Source organism: Pimephales promelas, chromosome 21 (assembly GCF_988280905.1).
Source record: "Pimephales promelas chromosome 21, fPimPro1.hap1.1, whole genome shotgun sequence".
NCBI lineage: Eukaryota > Metazoa > Chordata > Actinopteri > Cypriniformes > Leuciscidae > Pimephales > Pimephales promelas.
Window position 1 is genome coordinate 9,146,989 of NC_142789.1, and position 16,153 is coordinate 9,163,141.

A 16,153-nucleotide genomic window follows, 5' to 3' on the forward strand; every position below is an offset into this window, starting at 1 on the left:
GTCTTTGATAATGGTAATCTTTATGGGGTTTACATTACAATTATAGGGGTGCACTGACCAGGAAGGCAGTCCAGATGATGGTCACATGGTTCAATGACTTCGGAATCAAGTGTTGTGTTCCCATTGCTCTTGTTTTTGCTGCGGCGTTTATCTTTATAGATAGAAATAGACAGACACAGGCCTCCTATAAAATCCTTAATTCAGAAACAGCTGTGAGTTTGCAAATTATTTAGGCACAGAGGTTTAAATATCTGAGAAAACTTCATCCAATCTTATAATCAAATATTTATCCTGATCATTGAATATATATTGGTCTTAGCACTCCAAGAATTAAAACAAAACCTACTGTTGGAAAACTACTGCTGTCCATCTGATGGACAATAAAATAACTGTTTAGACCTTGAGAATGTGCTTTCATACCTTTTCTTTTGTTGGATGGCCAAGTGTCTGCAGGCTTCATATCCTCGTAATCAGTCCAGTCAAAGAGCGTCATGTCCAGAGTGGGCATCACCTCCCCTTGAACCTTCCCTCGACCAGACTTCTGAATAAGACAGATTTAAAACATGGTTTTAAACAGGTTTATTCTGGGTGATCAACTTGACATCACAAGGTGCTAATTCAAAACCTGTGATATGACAACTTTGCATTCATTTGCATTACAGGACAACTATGAACAAAAACTAGGCATATATTATTCATTGGACCAAAACCCTGCATATATAGTAGAAGGATGTTATGTTACTTCATCTTCTATAATTAAATATCTAGGTATTACATTGGGAAGCAAATTGTTTTTTGAAAATATTTTTTTTTTCCATTTTAACAAATCTCCTTCTTCCACCTTATGCCAAACTATGGAAAGTGTTATCTGCTTTTGATGCAGAAAAACTAGTTCATGCATTTTTGACCTCAAGACTAGATTATTGTAAGGCACTTCAAGCTGGCGGCCCTGAATCCTCCATAAACAAGCTTGAGACTGGCTAACTGTTCAATTAAATGGCTTAGCTAATTTGTATTTAACCAATCTTCCATCACACTACAATACGATATCAAAGTCCACTCAAGAAGGTACAGCTTTTTTGGCATAATTTGGCATAATTTTCCAGAATTTCTAAATTCTGACATAGTCTGAGGATGGTCTGAGAACCTCTTCTGTGGGGTTAATAGAGACTGCACTAGTTCCATTTTGGGTGCCGCCTTACTTGCGAAAACTTGATGACGTCAACTATGCAAATTATAGCAAATTATATCATAATCATCACAATTCACAAGCTGAAATCCTTAATCACCATTCTTTCTGGTTTAACTTAATACATATTTTCTTAGAGCTGTATATTATTGTCACATGGACAGTGAAGGACGGGCTTCAGCATTTGTTAATCTTTGTTAATGTTAATTTCAACATTTACTAATACTTTTAAAATCTTGTTACCATTAGTTAATGCACTGTGAACTAACATGAACAAACAATGAACAACTGGATTTGTATTAACTAATGTTAACAAAGATTAACAAAAACAGTAACAAATGTATTGGTCATGGTTAGTTCATGTTAGTTAATACATTAACTAATGTTTAATAAATGAACCTTATTGTAAAGTGTTACAACATTTTTCTCCAATTCCTCTCCACCAGTGGAGTTTTTTTTTCTTTACACAAGCTTTACACATATCTATCCAAAGTTGCGAATTAAACCTAAAATTTTGAATATCACATATGCGAATAAAGACCCTTTCCATCATATGTGTTCAAGAGAATAACACCTTCACTATAGTGGAACTGGTGAAAAGAATCATTAAAGGGGGGGTTGACTGCGATTTCACTTTTTTCATTTTAAATAGTGTGTAATGTTGCTGTTGGTGCATGAACAGTAGCCTATATGCAAAGTTGCAGTGCTGAAAGTTCAATGTAAGCAGAGATATCATCTTTTAAAAATCAGGAAGTATATTGCCTACAAAAACGACTCGATTGGGACTACATCTAGAATATAGTACGTCACTAACCCACACATTTGCATCAACCCTCCCTCCGGAATATGCAGAAAAGGACATGGGCATATTTCAGCAGCTCCAGCTCGTCGAGTGAGTTGTTCATCCAGCTGTCAGGTCTTTTGTATTCGAACTTCCCACAAACGCTGTACTTCGTCAACAATGGATACAATTTATGTTTGATTATGTTCCTGAAAATGACGATCGTAATCTAGCTCTCTGTGCTGCGCATTTTACGGAAGACAGCTTCCAGAATCTCCACGAATTCAATACCGGATTTAACAAGAAACTGTTAATAAAACATGAAGCAGTTTCAACTTTAAAACCAGAGGCAGCAGTTGTTGGGCCACAACCTGTAAGTAGGCTAAGACTTAATCATTTTAAATGTATTTTCATGTATAATTCCAGACGTAGCCTTGTGTTTTATTTTTTTCAAATGCCATGCTTTATAGCCACTATAGGCTACTAGTAATGCTATTGTGTCTACGACAAACGCGTACAAACATTGTGGACCTGAATTTTGTATAAGTACTAATGTTTTAAACATATTTTTCATTAATATATGCTTTATGACGTTATTTTCGATTTGATGAAGAACGTAAACTTGTCAACGTGTTTAACATTAGTAGCCAGTCAAATGCTATTGTGTAAAACAAACGTGCATAAAGTTAAAAAATGTTGCAAATTATCATTCAGAAACGTTTAGTAAGAGCCGTGTGTGGTGAGGTTCTGTTTGACTCTCTTCATCGCCGCTTTCTCGGTCTGATTCTGCCTCAAACTGATACTGCAGTTCGACACATATTTACATCTGGACCGGAGCTCACGTTTCGCCCGTAAAGGTAATGGGCGTTAACCTTCCGGACAACGTGAGCGACAGTTTAGCCAATCACAACACACCAGCCCAAACTAACCAATCTGAGCCCACTACGTGTTTCTGAGGGAGCGGTTTCATAGAATCAGGAGGTCAACTGCTTGTTCGAGGACAGAGGAGAGCGCGGCTGACAATAAAGGTGAAGTTTATGAAAAATAAGACTTTTAAAAAAGGAAAAACCACGAATACATGTTATTTTGCACCCCATAAACACAATCATGCAAAGAAAAAAAGCAGTCAACCAACCCTTTAATAAATAATGAAAATGTGCTGCAACAAGAGAAGCCTGTGACAATTTTCCAGACATTTTTTACATTATAAATGACTTGTGCCTCATGCAATACCCCAATGAATGGCTGCCCAAAACCTACATTATAAATGACTTGTGCCTCATGGAATACCCCAATGAAAATGAATGGCTGCTTATGTGGGGTTAAAGAGATTAAAGGAAATGTAATGCTAGATTCCCTATTTATTTGAACCAAAAGACATTGTAACATTGAAACATGACGTGGTACATCCAATCCTGGCAAAATAGATATCCTCGGATTCCACATGACGCAAGGAATCGATAGACACCAATTTTATGAATTTGTGACAAACTGTTCACAAGTTACAGCCTATGAATCAACTCTGGGTCGACCTTGTTAAATTTGCGACATCATAACTTTTTTTTCCAGTAGGCTATAGCAAAAAAATCGGGAACATTACTTCTATGTGATTACTTCTATGTGATTCTATTGAGAAACGTTTTTCTCTGACAATTTTGGAAAAATTTTGAAGGAGAAGCAGCGAAAAACTGTTTTACATTCGCTCCAATATGGTGGCCAGTCACATTGTTGAAAAATAACATATGAGGTATCGCTGAATCTGGCATAACCCAAGGAATATATTGACATAAAGAAATCAAATTTCAAGCAATGTTAGCAAAAGTTATAGCGTTTTTTTCAAAACACAATGATATCTCTGGAACACTAGGTGGTGCTGTGATCAAAAATTCAAAATGGCGGACACGTGGTACATCCCATCATGACCAAAATCTATATCCACTGATTCGGCATGATGCAAGGAATTATATACCCCATAGATACCACAATTATGATTTTCTGAGAAAGTTTTGAAAAGTTTTTGGCCAAAATATCAATTTTGCATATCTCAAAATTGAGATGACACTGTTCCTAACTTGGAACCTCAGAACATGCTTCCGATGAAGTGTACCAATTTTCATTTCGATTGATCAAACTGTGGCCGAGATACAGCCTCTTAGCCAATTTTGGGTGGACCTTGTTAACTTTACGACATTATAACTTTTTTTTCTAGTATAAAAAAATTCTGTTCTGTTCAAAAATTCGTCTCAGTCAAAAACTGAAAAAACTGAGTACTGTACTTTTCAAAATAGCCACTACTTTAATGTGCGGAGTCTTAATGTAAGGTATTGGGTGTGATCAGCATGATGAGTGGAATCAGGTGTACTGTTTCATGTCTCTAGATCAAAGGCTTCAAAAGTTATAACCTGTCACAGTTTCACTCCTCACATGTGTTTCCCTGTTTGTGTTTCCCACCACTGATCAGTCACCATGGACACCAATCACCTTCATCACAGCTGTTAGTCATTTGTTAATTATCTCTGTGTATTTAGTTCCTGCTTGTGCTCTGTCTGTTGTCCAGTATTGTTTTTATCACACTGATGTGTGCGCGTGCTCCCTTTGGCTTCTGGAATAAACTGCTATTATTTGGATTTGCTTGCCTTCATGAACTCTTTTGAACTTGCCTCACGGAGCATCGTGACAGAGTACCGGACACAAACTAAGAACGTGTTTGTGTATTTTTCTTTTTTTTCTCCTGTTTTCGTGTTCAGTGTTTTTGTTCCGTTTTCATCCCTGCATTCTACATGGACTGGGAGGCTGTAAGACTCATGTGCCTTGAGCAGGGAGAACGCTCCCTCGAGGAACACATGGAAGTGTTTTTGGATCTCGCCTATCAGACCACCTTCCCGGACGACTGCCTGTGCACGTTCCTGCGAGGTTCTTCAAGGAAGCTTCACGTCATATGTGGAGTGGGTGCTGGCGTCCTGCGGATCTGCGTTCACCGTCGATGCCGCCAGCCCAACTCCCCATCCAGTGCCCAGCCAGAACCACCCCGACGGCGAAGACTGACGACCTGAGCCCACCGCAGGTAGCGCAACGGAGACCGTGGCGATGAATGAGCCCGCGCCTATAAGAGCGACCGAGGATCACATCGCCATGGAGCCCGAGCAATGCGCGCCTGACCAGGTGTGTGAGCCGGCTGAGCCATTCATCGCTGAGGGAGTTCTGGTGGACTTCGAGGGTTCAGAAGTGAGCCCCCCTCAGACCTCTGGACCTCAGCCTTTGAGTCTTAAGACACAGCTGCTCCTTTGCGCTTAAAGAAGATTAAAGAAAATAGTCCAACGCTGTGGTACAACAAGCTCACTCTGCCCTCAAGAGAGCAGCCAGATAAATGTAGCACAACTGGAAGAAAACAAAACTAGAAGTTTTTTGAATTTCGTGAAGAGAGATCACAAGTGTGTACAGAAAAGCCTTAAAACTGCTAGATCTGCTTATTTTTCAAATCTTTTAGAAGAAAATCCTAGTATTTATTTGACACAGCGGCTAAATCAACAAGAAATAAAGCTTCTACTTCTTTAGTTTCCAAAAAACATAGCAGTAATGATTTTTTATGAACGTCTATACTTATAATATTGATAATATTTGAGAGAACTATGCAACCATATACACATCAGGCAGTGCATTGTAGTGTCCCTGATGAAAAATTCAATTCATTTGTTGCAATAGGAAAGGAAGAATTATTAGCATTTGATACCATTGACCACAACACTCTTTTAAATAGACTTGAAAATTATGTTGGCATTAGTGGAATTGCATTAGCATGGTTTAAATCATACTTATCTGACTGTTAAAAGTTTGTAGCAGTAAATGAAGAAATGTCTTATTGATCACAAGTTCAGTATGTAGTACATGTCTAATAATTGATGACTGCTCTGTCAAGGGTGTGACTGCCTGGGTGTGCTCTTTGATACCAATCTTTCATTTGAAAGCCATGTTTCTAGCATCTGTAAAACCACATACTTCCATCTTAAAAATATAACTAAATTATGACATATGCTTTCAATGAAAAATGCGGAACAGTAAGTTCATGCATTTATGACCTCAAGGCTAGATTATTGTAATGCTCTTATGGGTGGTTGCCCTGTACACATAATAAACAACCGACAGCTGGTCCAAAACGCAGCAGCTAGAGTTCTTACCAGAACCAGGAAGTATGACTATATTAGCCCGGTTCTGTCAACACTGCATTGGCTCCCTGTTAAACATTGTATACATTTTAAAATATTGCTGATTACTTACAAAGTACTAAATGGTTTAGCTCTCCAGTACGTGAGGGAGCTCTTAACACATTATAGTCCTTCACGTTGATTGCAATCTCAAAATTCTGTGCAGTTGATAATGCCTAGAATATCAAAATCGACTGCTGGTGCTAGATCCTTTTACTATTTAGGACCTAAACTCTGGAACTGTCACAATTATGTCTAGTAAGCTTAGTTTTCATGGACATTTAGACCCCATTTACACCTGGTATTAAAATGCGATCTGTATCCAGATAAGTTATCCGGATAATAAGTACTGATTCCATTTACACCTGGCCACATAAATGTGTTTTTGCAAAACGGATATAAATCCGATCTTCAACTCCCGCGTTATATGCAGATTTAATGGATTACACGCCACCTAAAGCAACAGATATGAGCTGCATTTTGTTGATCATCAGCTAATTTCCAAATCAAAGAATTTTTATTTGCGATGTTTGCACGTTGGCTTGATGAATAGACGCTCATCTGCGGTGATGCGTGTCGCAGTAGCGCCATCATATCTGACTATAACATGACATATAGCCTATATAACACGCTCTCACTCGTTTATTATTTTTTTTTTGCATTTTTGGGAGGAGTAAAATATACATATGTGGTTTCAACAACCAGATTGCGTTTACACCTAGTAAAGATCCGGACACAATGCGAGCCAGACTACCTCCAGATGTGGTGAGGCAGATCCGATCACGATCCGATCACAACGCATTTACACCTTGCATTAACATGCGTTTTTTATTATTCGAATAACTTATCTGGATACAGATCGCATTTTAATACCAGGTGTAAATGGGGTCTAAGTTTGTATTCAACTGTTGCCTGCTTCCTTTGTTCAATTTCCCGCCACTCATCAGTTTCCATGGACACTCATTAATTATCACAGCCGTTTGTCATTGTCTCATTATCACTGTGTATTTAAGTTCCTCTGTGTGCCTACTTCTGGTATTGTTGATGTGCAACACTCTTTCTACTTGCTCTTCCTACACCTTGTTCCTACATAATCTGAGTCTACTTTAATTTTAAATAAAAGGCCTTATATCTGATCTTCTCTGCCTTTTGTCTTCATCATCGGACTGACAGCGTTACAGGAACAGTCTTCCTAACATTGAAGCAGACACACTCTGTCAGTTTAAAACTAGATTAAAAACACATCTCTATAACCTGGCATACACATAGAAAATTATACATTCCTATTATTCAAAACAGTTAAATGATTATTAGGCTACATAAATTAGGTCAGCCAGAACCAGGAACACTTCCTATAACACCGATGTACTTGTTACATCATAAGAAGAATGGCATCTACGCTAATGTTAGTCTTTCTGCTTATTCCGAGGTTTACTGTAATCAGCTGGATTCAGGTCGCATCAGATGGTGGACCTGCACCTAGACACGACCACAACGCATGGTGTAGTCAGGCGGATCCGGGCCGTATTCAGACCACATAGAGGACCTGCACCTAGGCACGACCACAACGCATCCTTGAAGTGTCAACAGAGATTGTATCAACTAGACTCTCCCATGTGAGGCCTCATCGACACGACAGCCATTGTAACTGATCCTGAAAAAACCCATCTCCATACCAGCGTGATTCCGATCTTCAACCAAAAAAATATATATTTATATATACTTTTTAACTGAAATTTTTTGGATTGAGCTGATCTGCAATGCACCGGGAACTACGTCATCACGTTGAAAGGTCAGGTTCAATATCACTGGCGCCAGCGGAAGTTTGCCCCACTGTTTACAAAGCGACCCACTGTTTACAAAGCGACTGAGCAAAGGAGGATAGTTCAAATTGTATTGTATGTTGAATGACATATTTATGTCTTTGTATCATATTATTGTTTAAAATGGTCCTTACATGTGTGTATCCTGGGAGTAGTGTTGTCAAAAAACTCGGTACTTCGGTACCAAGTCGGTACTAAAAAAAAAAATGTTACGGTACCAGCTTTTCTAGGTACCGAGTACCAGGTTAATCCAGTTCTGTTCTAGACGCGATGTCTGAAACGTGCACAGTTGCGTCCTCTTTAACGCTGATATGGCTCTCTCTCTCTCTGAATCCACTTGTTGAAACGAAAGGAGGAAAGAGCCACATATGGAAATATTTTGGATTAGGCTAATGTCACGTTGCCATAAGAGGCCGATTACATGCAAATTTGCGATTTCAAATATAGGCGCGATTCAAGCGCGCTCATAATAAAAACTCGTTGGCGTTGCATAGCAACGACAGACGCCGCGTGAGAGCAAGCGCTTTGGAAAGAATAAGCACGCGCAAAAATATAATTAAAAAACACGCGCGACATGTGAACGGCCTCTAAAGTGCTTTCGGGGTAGTTTTACGAGTACATGAGCACAGTAGTATCCACCCGACACCAGAGTACTACTGGTATTAGTATTGTCATTTAATGTCAGTGCCAGTACTAGGCGTATTCTTGCCTTTATAACTCAGCAGGTTTAAAAAGCCTTTTTAAAATTAAATATGAATGCAGTTTTAGATTAAATAAAAGGACAGTCAAGTCAAATAAAACATGTTTTATGGTAATGCTACAAAGATACCATTCATCAACATTACTTAGTTATCAACACATTGAGTGAACAATATATTTTTACAACATTAATTAATGTTTGAAAATGTTATTTATTACAAACACCTGATTGTTCATGTTTGTTCACTTAATTCATTGTGCATTAAATAAATAATGGATTAAAACTTTACAAACAACTTTAAAAATGTGTTAGTGTATACTATTGTTTATTTTAGGTCATTTTATCTAATCTTTTTCTAAAGTGTTTATAATACAAATGTACAGTTTCCATACTTGTAACCGTGATAAACACTTAAATATATGTAGATTTAAACTAAGCTTTGGTACCGAAATTGGTACCGAGAACCGTGAATTTTAACTGGTATTGGTACCGAATACTGAAATTTTGGTACCGTGACAACACTACCTGGGAGTTTAAATCTCATCGAGCGTGACCTTTCAACATGATACATAGTTCCCGGGGAGTTGCAGATCAGCTCAATCCGAACATTTGTAGTTTAAAAAAAAAAATATATATATTTTTTTTTTGTTGGGGGAATGATGGGGTGGTCATGGCGCAGTGGATAAGACACATGCCTTTGGTGTGAGAGACCTGGGTTTGAATCCACTGTGAGACAAAAACAGAGTCTCTTATCAGAAAACAGTCTCTTATCTTGATGCAGGATGACCAGAACTGAAGACGGACTGAGAACGGGAGCAGGAAGATGGGATCTGGACCGGAATGCTGGATGAGACTTCGAGCAGGTAAGTATCAGGTAGGTGAGGAATCAGGTAAGCGGGAGTCCGTTTGTCTAGTGTATAGACGAGACCAGACACTGACTGAGTGAACTGGACTGACTTAAATAGTGACGGTAGATTGGATGATTGATGAAGGCGGGAGGTGGTGACAGGTGATGATGATTAGAATTCCGGTGAAGCAGATCGAGTGGGCGGAGTGAAGGTGTCTGGCGCTGAAGCTGGTGTGGGTGTGTCCGTGACAGTAGCCCCCCTCCACGGCCAGCTCCCGCTGGCCGAAAGGACCGATGACGGGGACGACCACGGCCTCTGGGTGCTGGACGATTCGGATGGGTAGAGTGGAAATCCTGAAGGAGAGCGGGGTCTAGGATGTCCTCACGAGGAACCCAACACCTTTCCTCAGCACCAAAGCCCTCCCAGTCGACGAGGTATTCCAGTCGGCCTCCCCGTCGTCGGGAGTCGAGGATCTCGTGGACTCTATAGATGTTATCGTCCTCAGGGTCCATGGGAGGAGGAGGAGGCACGTCTTCAGCACCAGACTCTGGGGAGGAAGGAGTGAGAGGATTAGTGTATGGCTTGAGTAGAGACACATGGAAGGATGGTGAGATACGATAGTGAGCAGGGAGTGATAACCAGTAGGTGACTTCGTTGATCTGCCTCTGTATAGCGAACGGACCTATGGATCTGGGACTCAGTTTACGACAGGGCTGCCGGAGACGGATGTCCCGAGTTGAGAGCCATACCAATTGCCCGGGCTGGTATTGAGGTGTGGTGGAACGTCGAGCATCGACTTGGCTCGTGTCTCCGGACAGCCCGCTGAAGATGTACATGAGCTGAGTCCCAGACCCTCTCACTCGTCTGGAACCAGTGATGGACTGCTGGAACGCTCGAAGGCTCTCCGGACCAGGGGAATAATGGAGGTTGGAAACCGAGTACGCACTGGAACGGAGTGAGGCCGGTGGTGGATTGGCGAAGCGAATTCTGTGCATACTCGGCCCACGGCAGATAGCGACTCCAGCAGTCCTGGTGGTCGTGACAGTATGACCGCAGGTATCTCCCGATTTCCTGGATCTTACGCTCAGTCTGACCGTTGGACTGCGGATGGTATCCTGACGTGAGACTGACCGAAACTCCCAAGAGGTTGAAGAAGGCCTTCCAGACATGTGAAATGAACTGGGGTCCATGGTCTGATACGATGTCCTCGGGGATGCCAAAGTGACGGAACACTTGCTGGAAAAGTGTCTCAGCAGTTTTAAAGGCGGTGGGTAATCCGGGAAGTGGAATGAGTTTGCAAGCTTTTGAGAAGCAGTCTACCACCACGAGAATGCAAGTGTGAGAGTCAGAAACAGGAAGATCGGTGATAATATCCACTCCCAAATGTGACCAGGGTCGTGTAGGTACTGGTAGTGGCACAAGTTTCCCCTCTGGAAGTCGGCGAGGTACTTTGGACATGGCACAGACTGAGCAGCTCTTGACATATAGGGAAACATCCTGGGTCATACTGGGCCACCAGTCTACCACCACGAGAATGCAAGTGTGAGAGTCAGAAACAGGAAGATCGGTGATAATATCCACTCCCAAATGTGACCAGGGTTGTGTAGGTACTGGTAGTGGCACAAGTTTCCCCTCTGGAAGTCGGCGAGGTACTTTGGACATGGCACAGACTGAGCAGCTCTTGACATATAGGGAAACATCCTGGGTCATACTGGGCCACCAGTAGCGTTGTTGTAAGAGCGAGAGGGTTTGTTGGCTGCCTGGGTGTCCAGAGCCCGGAGATGTATGAACTGAGTCCATGAGGGAAAGAGTCCATTAAGGGACAGATTGAGTCGTGGTGGTACATATACCCGTCCCTCAGGACCTCCCGGCGGAGCAGGTTCCGTTAGGGTGGCTTCGGCGATGTGATCGTCCAAGCTCCACTGGATGGGACTGACTACTATGGCTAGAGGGAGAATGGTCTCAGGAACAGATGGACTCGAGTCCGGTTGAGTCTGGCAGGAAAGAGCGTCCGCTTTGATATATTTGCATCCAGGGCGGTAGGTAACAGTGAAATTGAAGCGAGTGAAGAAGAGCGCCCATCGGGCTTGGCGAGGATTGAGTCGACGAGCTTCGTGGAAATATTCCAGATTACAATGGTCGGTGATGACAACGAAGGGATGTTGAGCTCCCTCCAGCCAGTGTCTCCATTCCTCCAAAGCAAGCTTGATGGCCAGTAGTTCCCGGTTGCCAATATCATAATTCTGCTCTGCCGGGGACAGTTTCTTGGAGAAGAAGGCACATGGATGGAGTCGAGGTGGATTCCCCTGCCACTGTGAGAGGACAGCTCCTACCCCAGATGTCGAAGCGTCAACTTCCATGAGGAAGGGAAGGTCTGGATCTGGAAGGACGAGGGTAGGAGCTGAACTGAAGGTCCTCTTCAGCTTTTCGAATGCGTTGATGGCATCCGAGGTCCAGGACAGAGACTTGGCCCCATGTTTGAGGAGTGAAGTGATGGGTGCGCTGATCTGACTGAATCTTTGGATGAAGCGGTGATAGAAGTTGGCGAATCCCAGAAATAGTTGCAGTTCTTTACGGGTGGAGGGTTGTGGCCAGTGGGTGACAGCGTCCACCTTCCTCTGATCCATGGCAATACCATGAGGGGTGATGACATAGCCCAGGAACTGGATGGTGGTTTGATGGAACTCGCACTTCTCCAGCTTCAAATAAAAATGATGTTCTCTCAGACGCTGAAGGACGAGTTGGACATGATGGACGTGTTCTGACAGGTTGGCCGAGAAGATGAGGATATCATCAATGTAGATGATGACGAATTGATTCAGGTAGTCCCGGAATATTTCGTTCATGAATGCTTGGAAAACGGCTGGTGAGATGGACAAACCGAAGGGCATGACAAGATATTGATTGATTGAAAACTTTATTGAACAACAATCAACATGGAAGTGTTTAAAAGGATAAAAACACAAGAAAGCCCAAGGGCTTGTTTCCATTGTGGTCCTTCATGGAAGACGAGAAACAGTACATAGACAAAATAACATTTAAAACAGTAGAGAAAGAGGGCATACAAAATACAAACACACAAAAAAACAAAAAAACAACAACAAAAAAAACAGATAAGAGCACAATAAAAAGAACGAAAAAGAGTCAGATTCCCAGATAAACAAGCAGTCAATTACAATATTCCTACTACTACATGCCTTTCTATTTCTATTTCTATTTCCTTTCTTTTTATTTTTATTGGTTTAATAACCAATTTTTTATTGAAAATTTTAAATAATAATAGGAAGAGCTCAACAGTTTAAGGTTTGAAGGTAAACCATTCCACAAGACAGCTGCAGAGTATAGGAAAGAATACTTTCCCACACAGCTCTTAAAACGACAAGGCCTATAATCTGTGGAACTCCCCCTAGTACAGTAGTTGTGCGTATCACTAATTTTTGAAGAGTAATCACTTAAGTACTTTGGTGCCAGATTATTTCTTATCTTATATACTAAACACAGTTTAAGTTGAGAAACCCTCTCCTTCACTCTGAGCCAACAAAGGCGGGAGAAATGATCTGGAAGAAGATGAGTTTTAGGATGCACCTTAAGGATCACTCTAATTAATTTATTTTGACAGATCTGTAACTTGTCTTTGAGGCCTTTAGTAATACCTGTGTACCAAGATGTGCAGGCATAGTCAAAATGACACTGAACAAGCGCATCGGCCAAGATTTTTAAGGTTTTACCGTCTAAGAGGCTAGATATTCTTGCCAGGAATTTAGTCCTTTTGAGATAACTTTTCGGGCCATGCACTCCCCTGATAATTTATTATCTAGTATACAGCCCAAGTAAATAACTGTTTCCTTGGCTGTAATTTCAACATTACCTAGGACCACCCTAAACCCCATAGCCTTTTTAATTTTATCTCTGGACCCAAAAAGAATTGACTCTGGCTAACAGACAACAAGTTGTCTCTCCACCTTGGCAAAACAAACACTAAGGTTAATGAGTTCTAAACTAAGCAGCCTTTCCACCTCTGATTTGTCTTTATGAGAGACTAGAATAGCTGAGTCATCTGCAAATAAAAACAAATTGCAGTCTATGGCTGACGACATATCATTGACATATAATAAAAAAAAGAGAGCACCCAAAATACTCCCCTGGGGGACTCCACAAGTTAATTTAAGTGGTGAGGAAAAGTCCCTTCCACATCAACCACCTGTTCTCTGTCCACCAGGTATGACCTCACCCACTGAAGAGATGCAGGAGAAAATCCTAGTGCTTTTAGTTTGTATAAAAGGACATCATGCTGAACCGTGTCAAAGGCCTTTTGAAGATCTATTAACACGATTCCACAATAATTCCCCTTTTCTACCTCTTTCCTAATAAAGTCTGTGAGATAACGCAGACTACTAAAGCTAAAGCCTGATTGGAAGTCAAATAAAAGGTTGTGTTCTGTTAAGTAACTATCTATTTGCTCATAAATTATCCTTTCCACAATTTTTGATATTGAACACAAGATAGATACCAGGCGGAAATTTCCAGGATCGGATCTGGGCCCCTTTTGAAATAAAGGTATCACTCTTGCCACCTTAAATTTACTAGGGAAATGGTTATTTTCAATAGATAAGTTAATAAGATAGGTTATGACAGGAGTAATTATTTCAGCAGCATCCTTAAGAAATCTGGCAGGGATATTGTCAAAACCAGTGGCCTTGGAAGGATTTAGGCCTTTGAGTTCTCTTACGAGAGGTTCTCTCGTATTGCGTAAGCTAGCTTACGCTACGGGAAAGATTCATCTTTGCTGAGAAGTTGAAGCCAAAAAATTATTCCATAATTTTGTAATCATTGTCAACGCAGTCTCTCTGAGGCAGACCATGAGCGGGCTAGCTAGCAGCTCATTGGTTCGCTCAGGGAGAATGCACGAACCTATGGGAGAGCGGCGCTGAGCCCGCGGCCAATGAGCGGACGGCGCTCGCTCATTGCATCAGAGCCTGCCGAAAGGGGCGTGGCTACAGTGTATAAAAGTAGCTCTCCCAGACTAGTTCGTCGATTCTTCATCATTCAGCGAGCTACACGCATCCGCTGTCCTGGGAAGAAGCCGCCGTCGCCAAGAAGGCATCTTCTAGCGAGCTCCGGAGACTGAGGAAGCCGGCCGTCTGCCACCTTCAGCCGCCCAGCAAGCTAGCGCCATCCGACGCCGTATCCTTTTTTATTCCATTCACAAAAGAGCTTGAGCGTCTTTTTCAAGATGCCTCGAATTTCCTGCGGCTCATGCCGCTCTTCACTCGAGGAAGGAGACCGCCACCCCATCTGCGCTCTCTGTCTCGGAGTGGAACACGCAGAGCTCGCCCTCGCCAACGGAGGATGCGACTACTGCGAGGATCTGCCTCTGTCCGTCCTGTGGGCACGACTGCAGGCGGTCAAAACCGCTCCCGCGCCGCCTCTCACTTCGCCGCGGAAGAAGAAACGTCGCGCCCAGAGGCTGCCGGAGCCTCCTGCGGATCCATGCGGGCCGCCGCCGCCGCCCACCGACCGCTCTCCCTCTCCGCACCAGCCGGACATACAGTTGCCGCCGAGTGGCCGCTCTGTCGCCTCCGACGACATCGCGGATGAGAAGGACTCCTGTTCGCTGCACGCTTCTGACAGCGAGGACTGGTCGTCGATTGGCTCTTCGACGAGAGAGTCTGCGGGGACTCGCGCCGGCATCGAAGAGGAACTTCTGCGTCTCCTCTCACAGGCCGTCGACCGTCTGGGTCTCGAGTGGTCTCCTCCCCCCGAGCAACCACCGAACCGTAATGCATGGTAAATTCCTGCACCGGCGCCCGGCCCCCGCCTGCAGCCGGGCTGCACCATTCCTGCCTGAGCTACACAATGAACTCACTAAGTCCTGGAATGCCCCTCTTTCGGCTCGAAACTGCTCCGATGTGTCCGCCTCGCTGCGCTCGGTGGACGGAGCCGCCGAGAAGGGTTATACCGCCATGCCGCCCGTCGAGGACCTGGTCGCCGCTCATCTCATCCGTCCTTTCCCTTTCCCTTCACGCTACTAAAGCCTCCGCTCAAGCCCTGGGGAAATGCATGGCCGCCCTCTGTGTCGCTGAGAGACACTTGTGGCTCACGCTTACCGACATGAGAGATTCAGAACGCGCAGTGTTCCTCAACGCGCCTATCTCTCCGACCGGCCTCTTCGGATCTGCCGTCACGGGCATCGTTGACCGCTTCTCCGAGGTACAGAAAGCGACCCAGGCCATGAACTTGTTCCTACCCCGCCGCGCTAGCTCTTCGGCAGGCCGGTCTCACAAGCCCCCTGCTAGAACCCCTCAGCAGCGCCCGCCTCAGCAAGCTCAGCAGCCCCAGCGTAGACAGGGCGGCCGGCCTCGCTCTCGCTCTGACAGCCGCCGCAGACAGCCTGCCCCCCGGGGGCCTCGACCCAAGATCACGCTGAAGCCTGATCAGCAAAAGTCTGCCTAGCACAGCTGAGAAAAAGACGGCTCCCTCCCGCTGCGGCCGGACCGCCGTCAAAGCTTCGCCCTCTGTTAGTCCCCGTCTCCTCGCCGACTACAGTAGAGTTCACCGCCACAAACAAGCCGGTCTCCCTGCCCGCTTGCGAGCGACAAAAAGCCGTTTT

The 16,153-nt window shown here is 43.5% G+C and overlaps 1 protein-coding gene and 1 long non-coding RNA gene across 4 annotated transcripts in view; one reads left to right on the top strand and one right to left on the bottom strand.

Moving 5' to 3' along the window:
- LOC148970123 (uncharacterized) overlaps nucleotides 1–16,153 on the top strand; it is a 100,298-nt gene that overhangs the window by 13,189 nt on the left and 70,956 nt on the right. The gene's annotated exons all lie outside the window — the stretch shown is intronic.
- The window catches only part of draxina (dorsal inhibitory axon guidance protein a), a 113,346-nt gene that overhangs the window by 10,712 nt on the left and 86,481 nt on the right, over nucleotides 1–16,153 (bottom strand). For all 3 annotated transcript variants that reach the window (XM_089125326.1, XM_089125327.1, XM_089125325.1), the window contains exons 4-5: nucleotides 421–541; nucleotides 59–151 (exon numbers count right to left, since the gene is read on the bottom strand). In XM_089125326.1, the coding sequence (XP_088981452.1) occupies nucleotides 59–151; nucleotides 421–541 (214 nt within the window). The remainder of the gene's footprint in view (nucleotides 1–58; nucleotides 152–420; nucleotides 542–16,153) is intronic.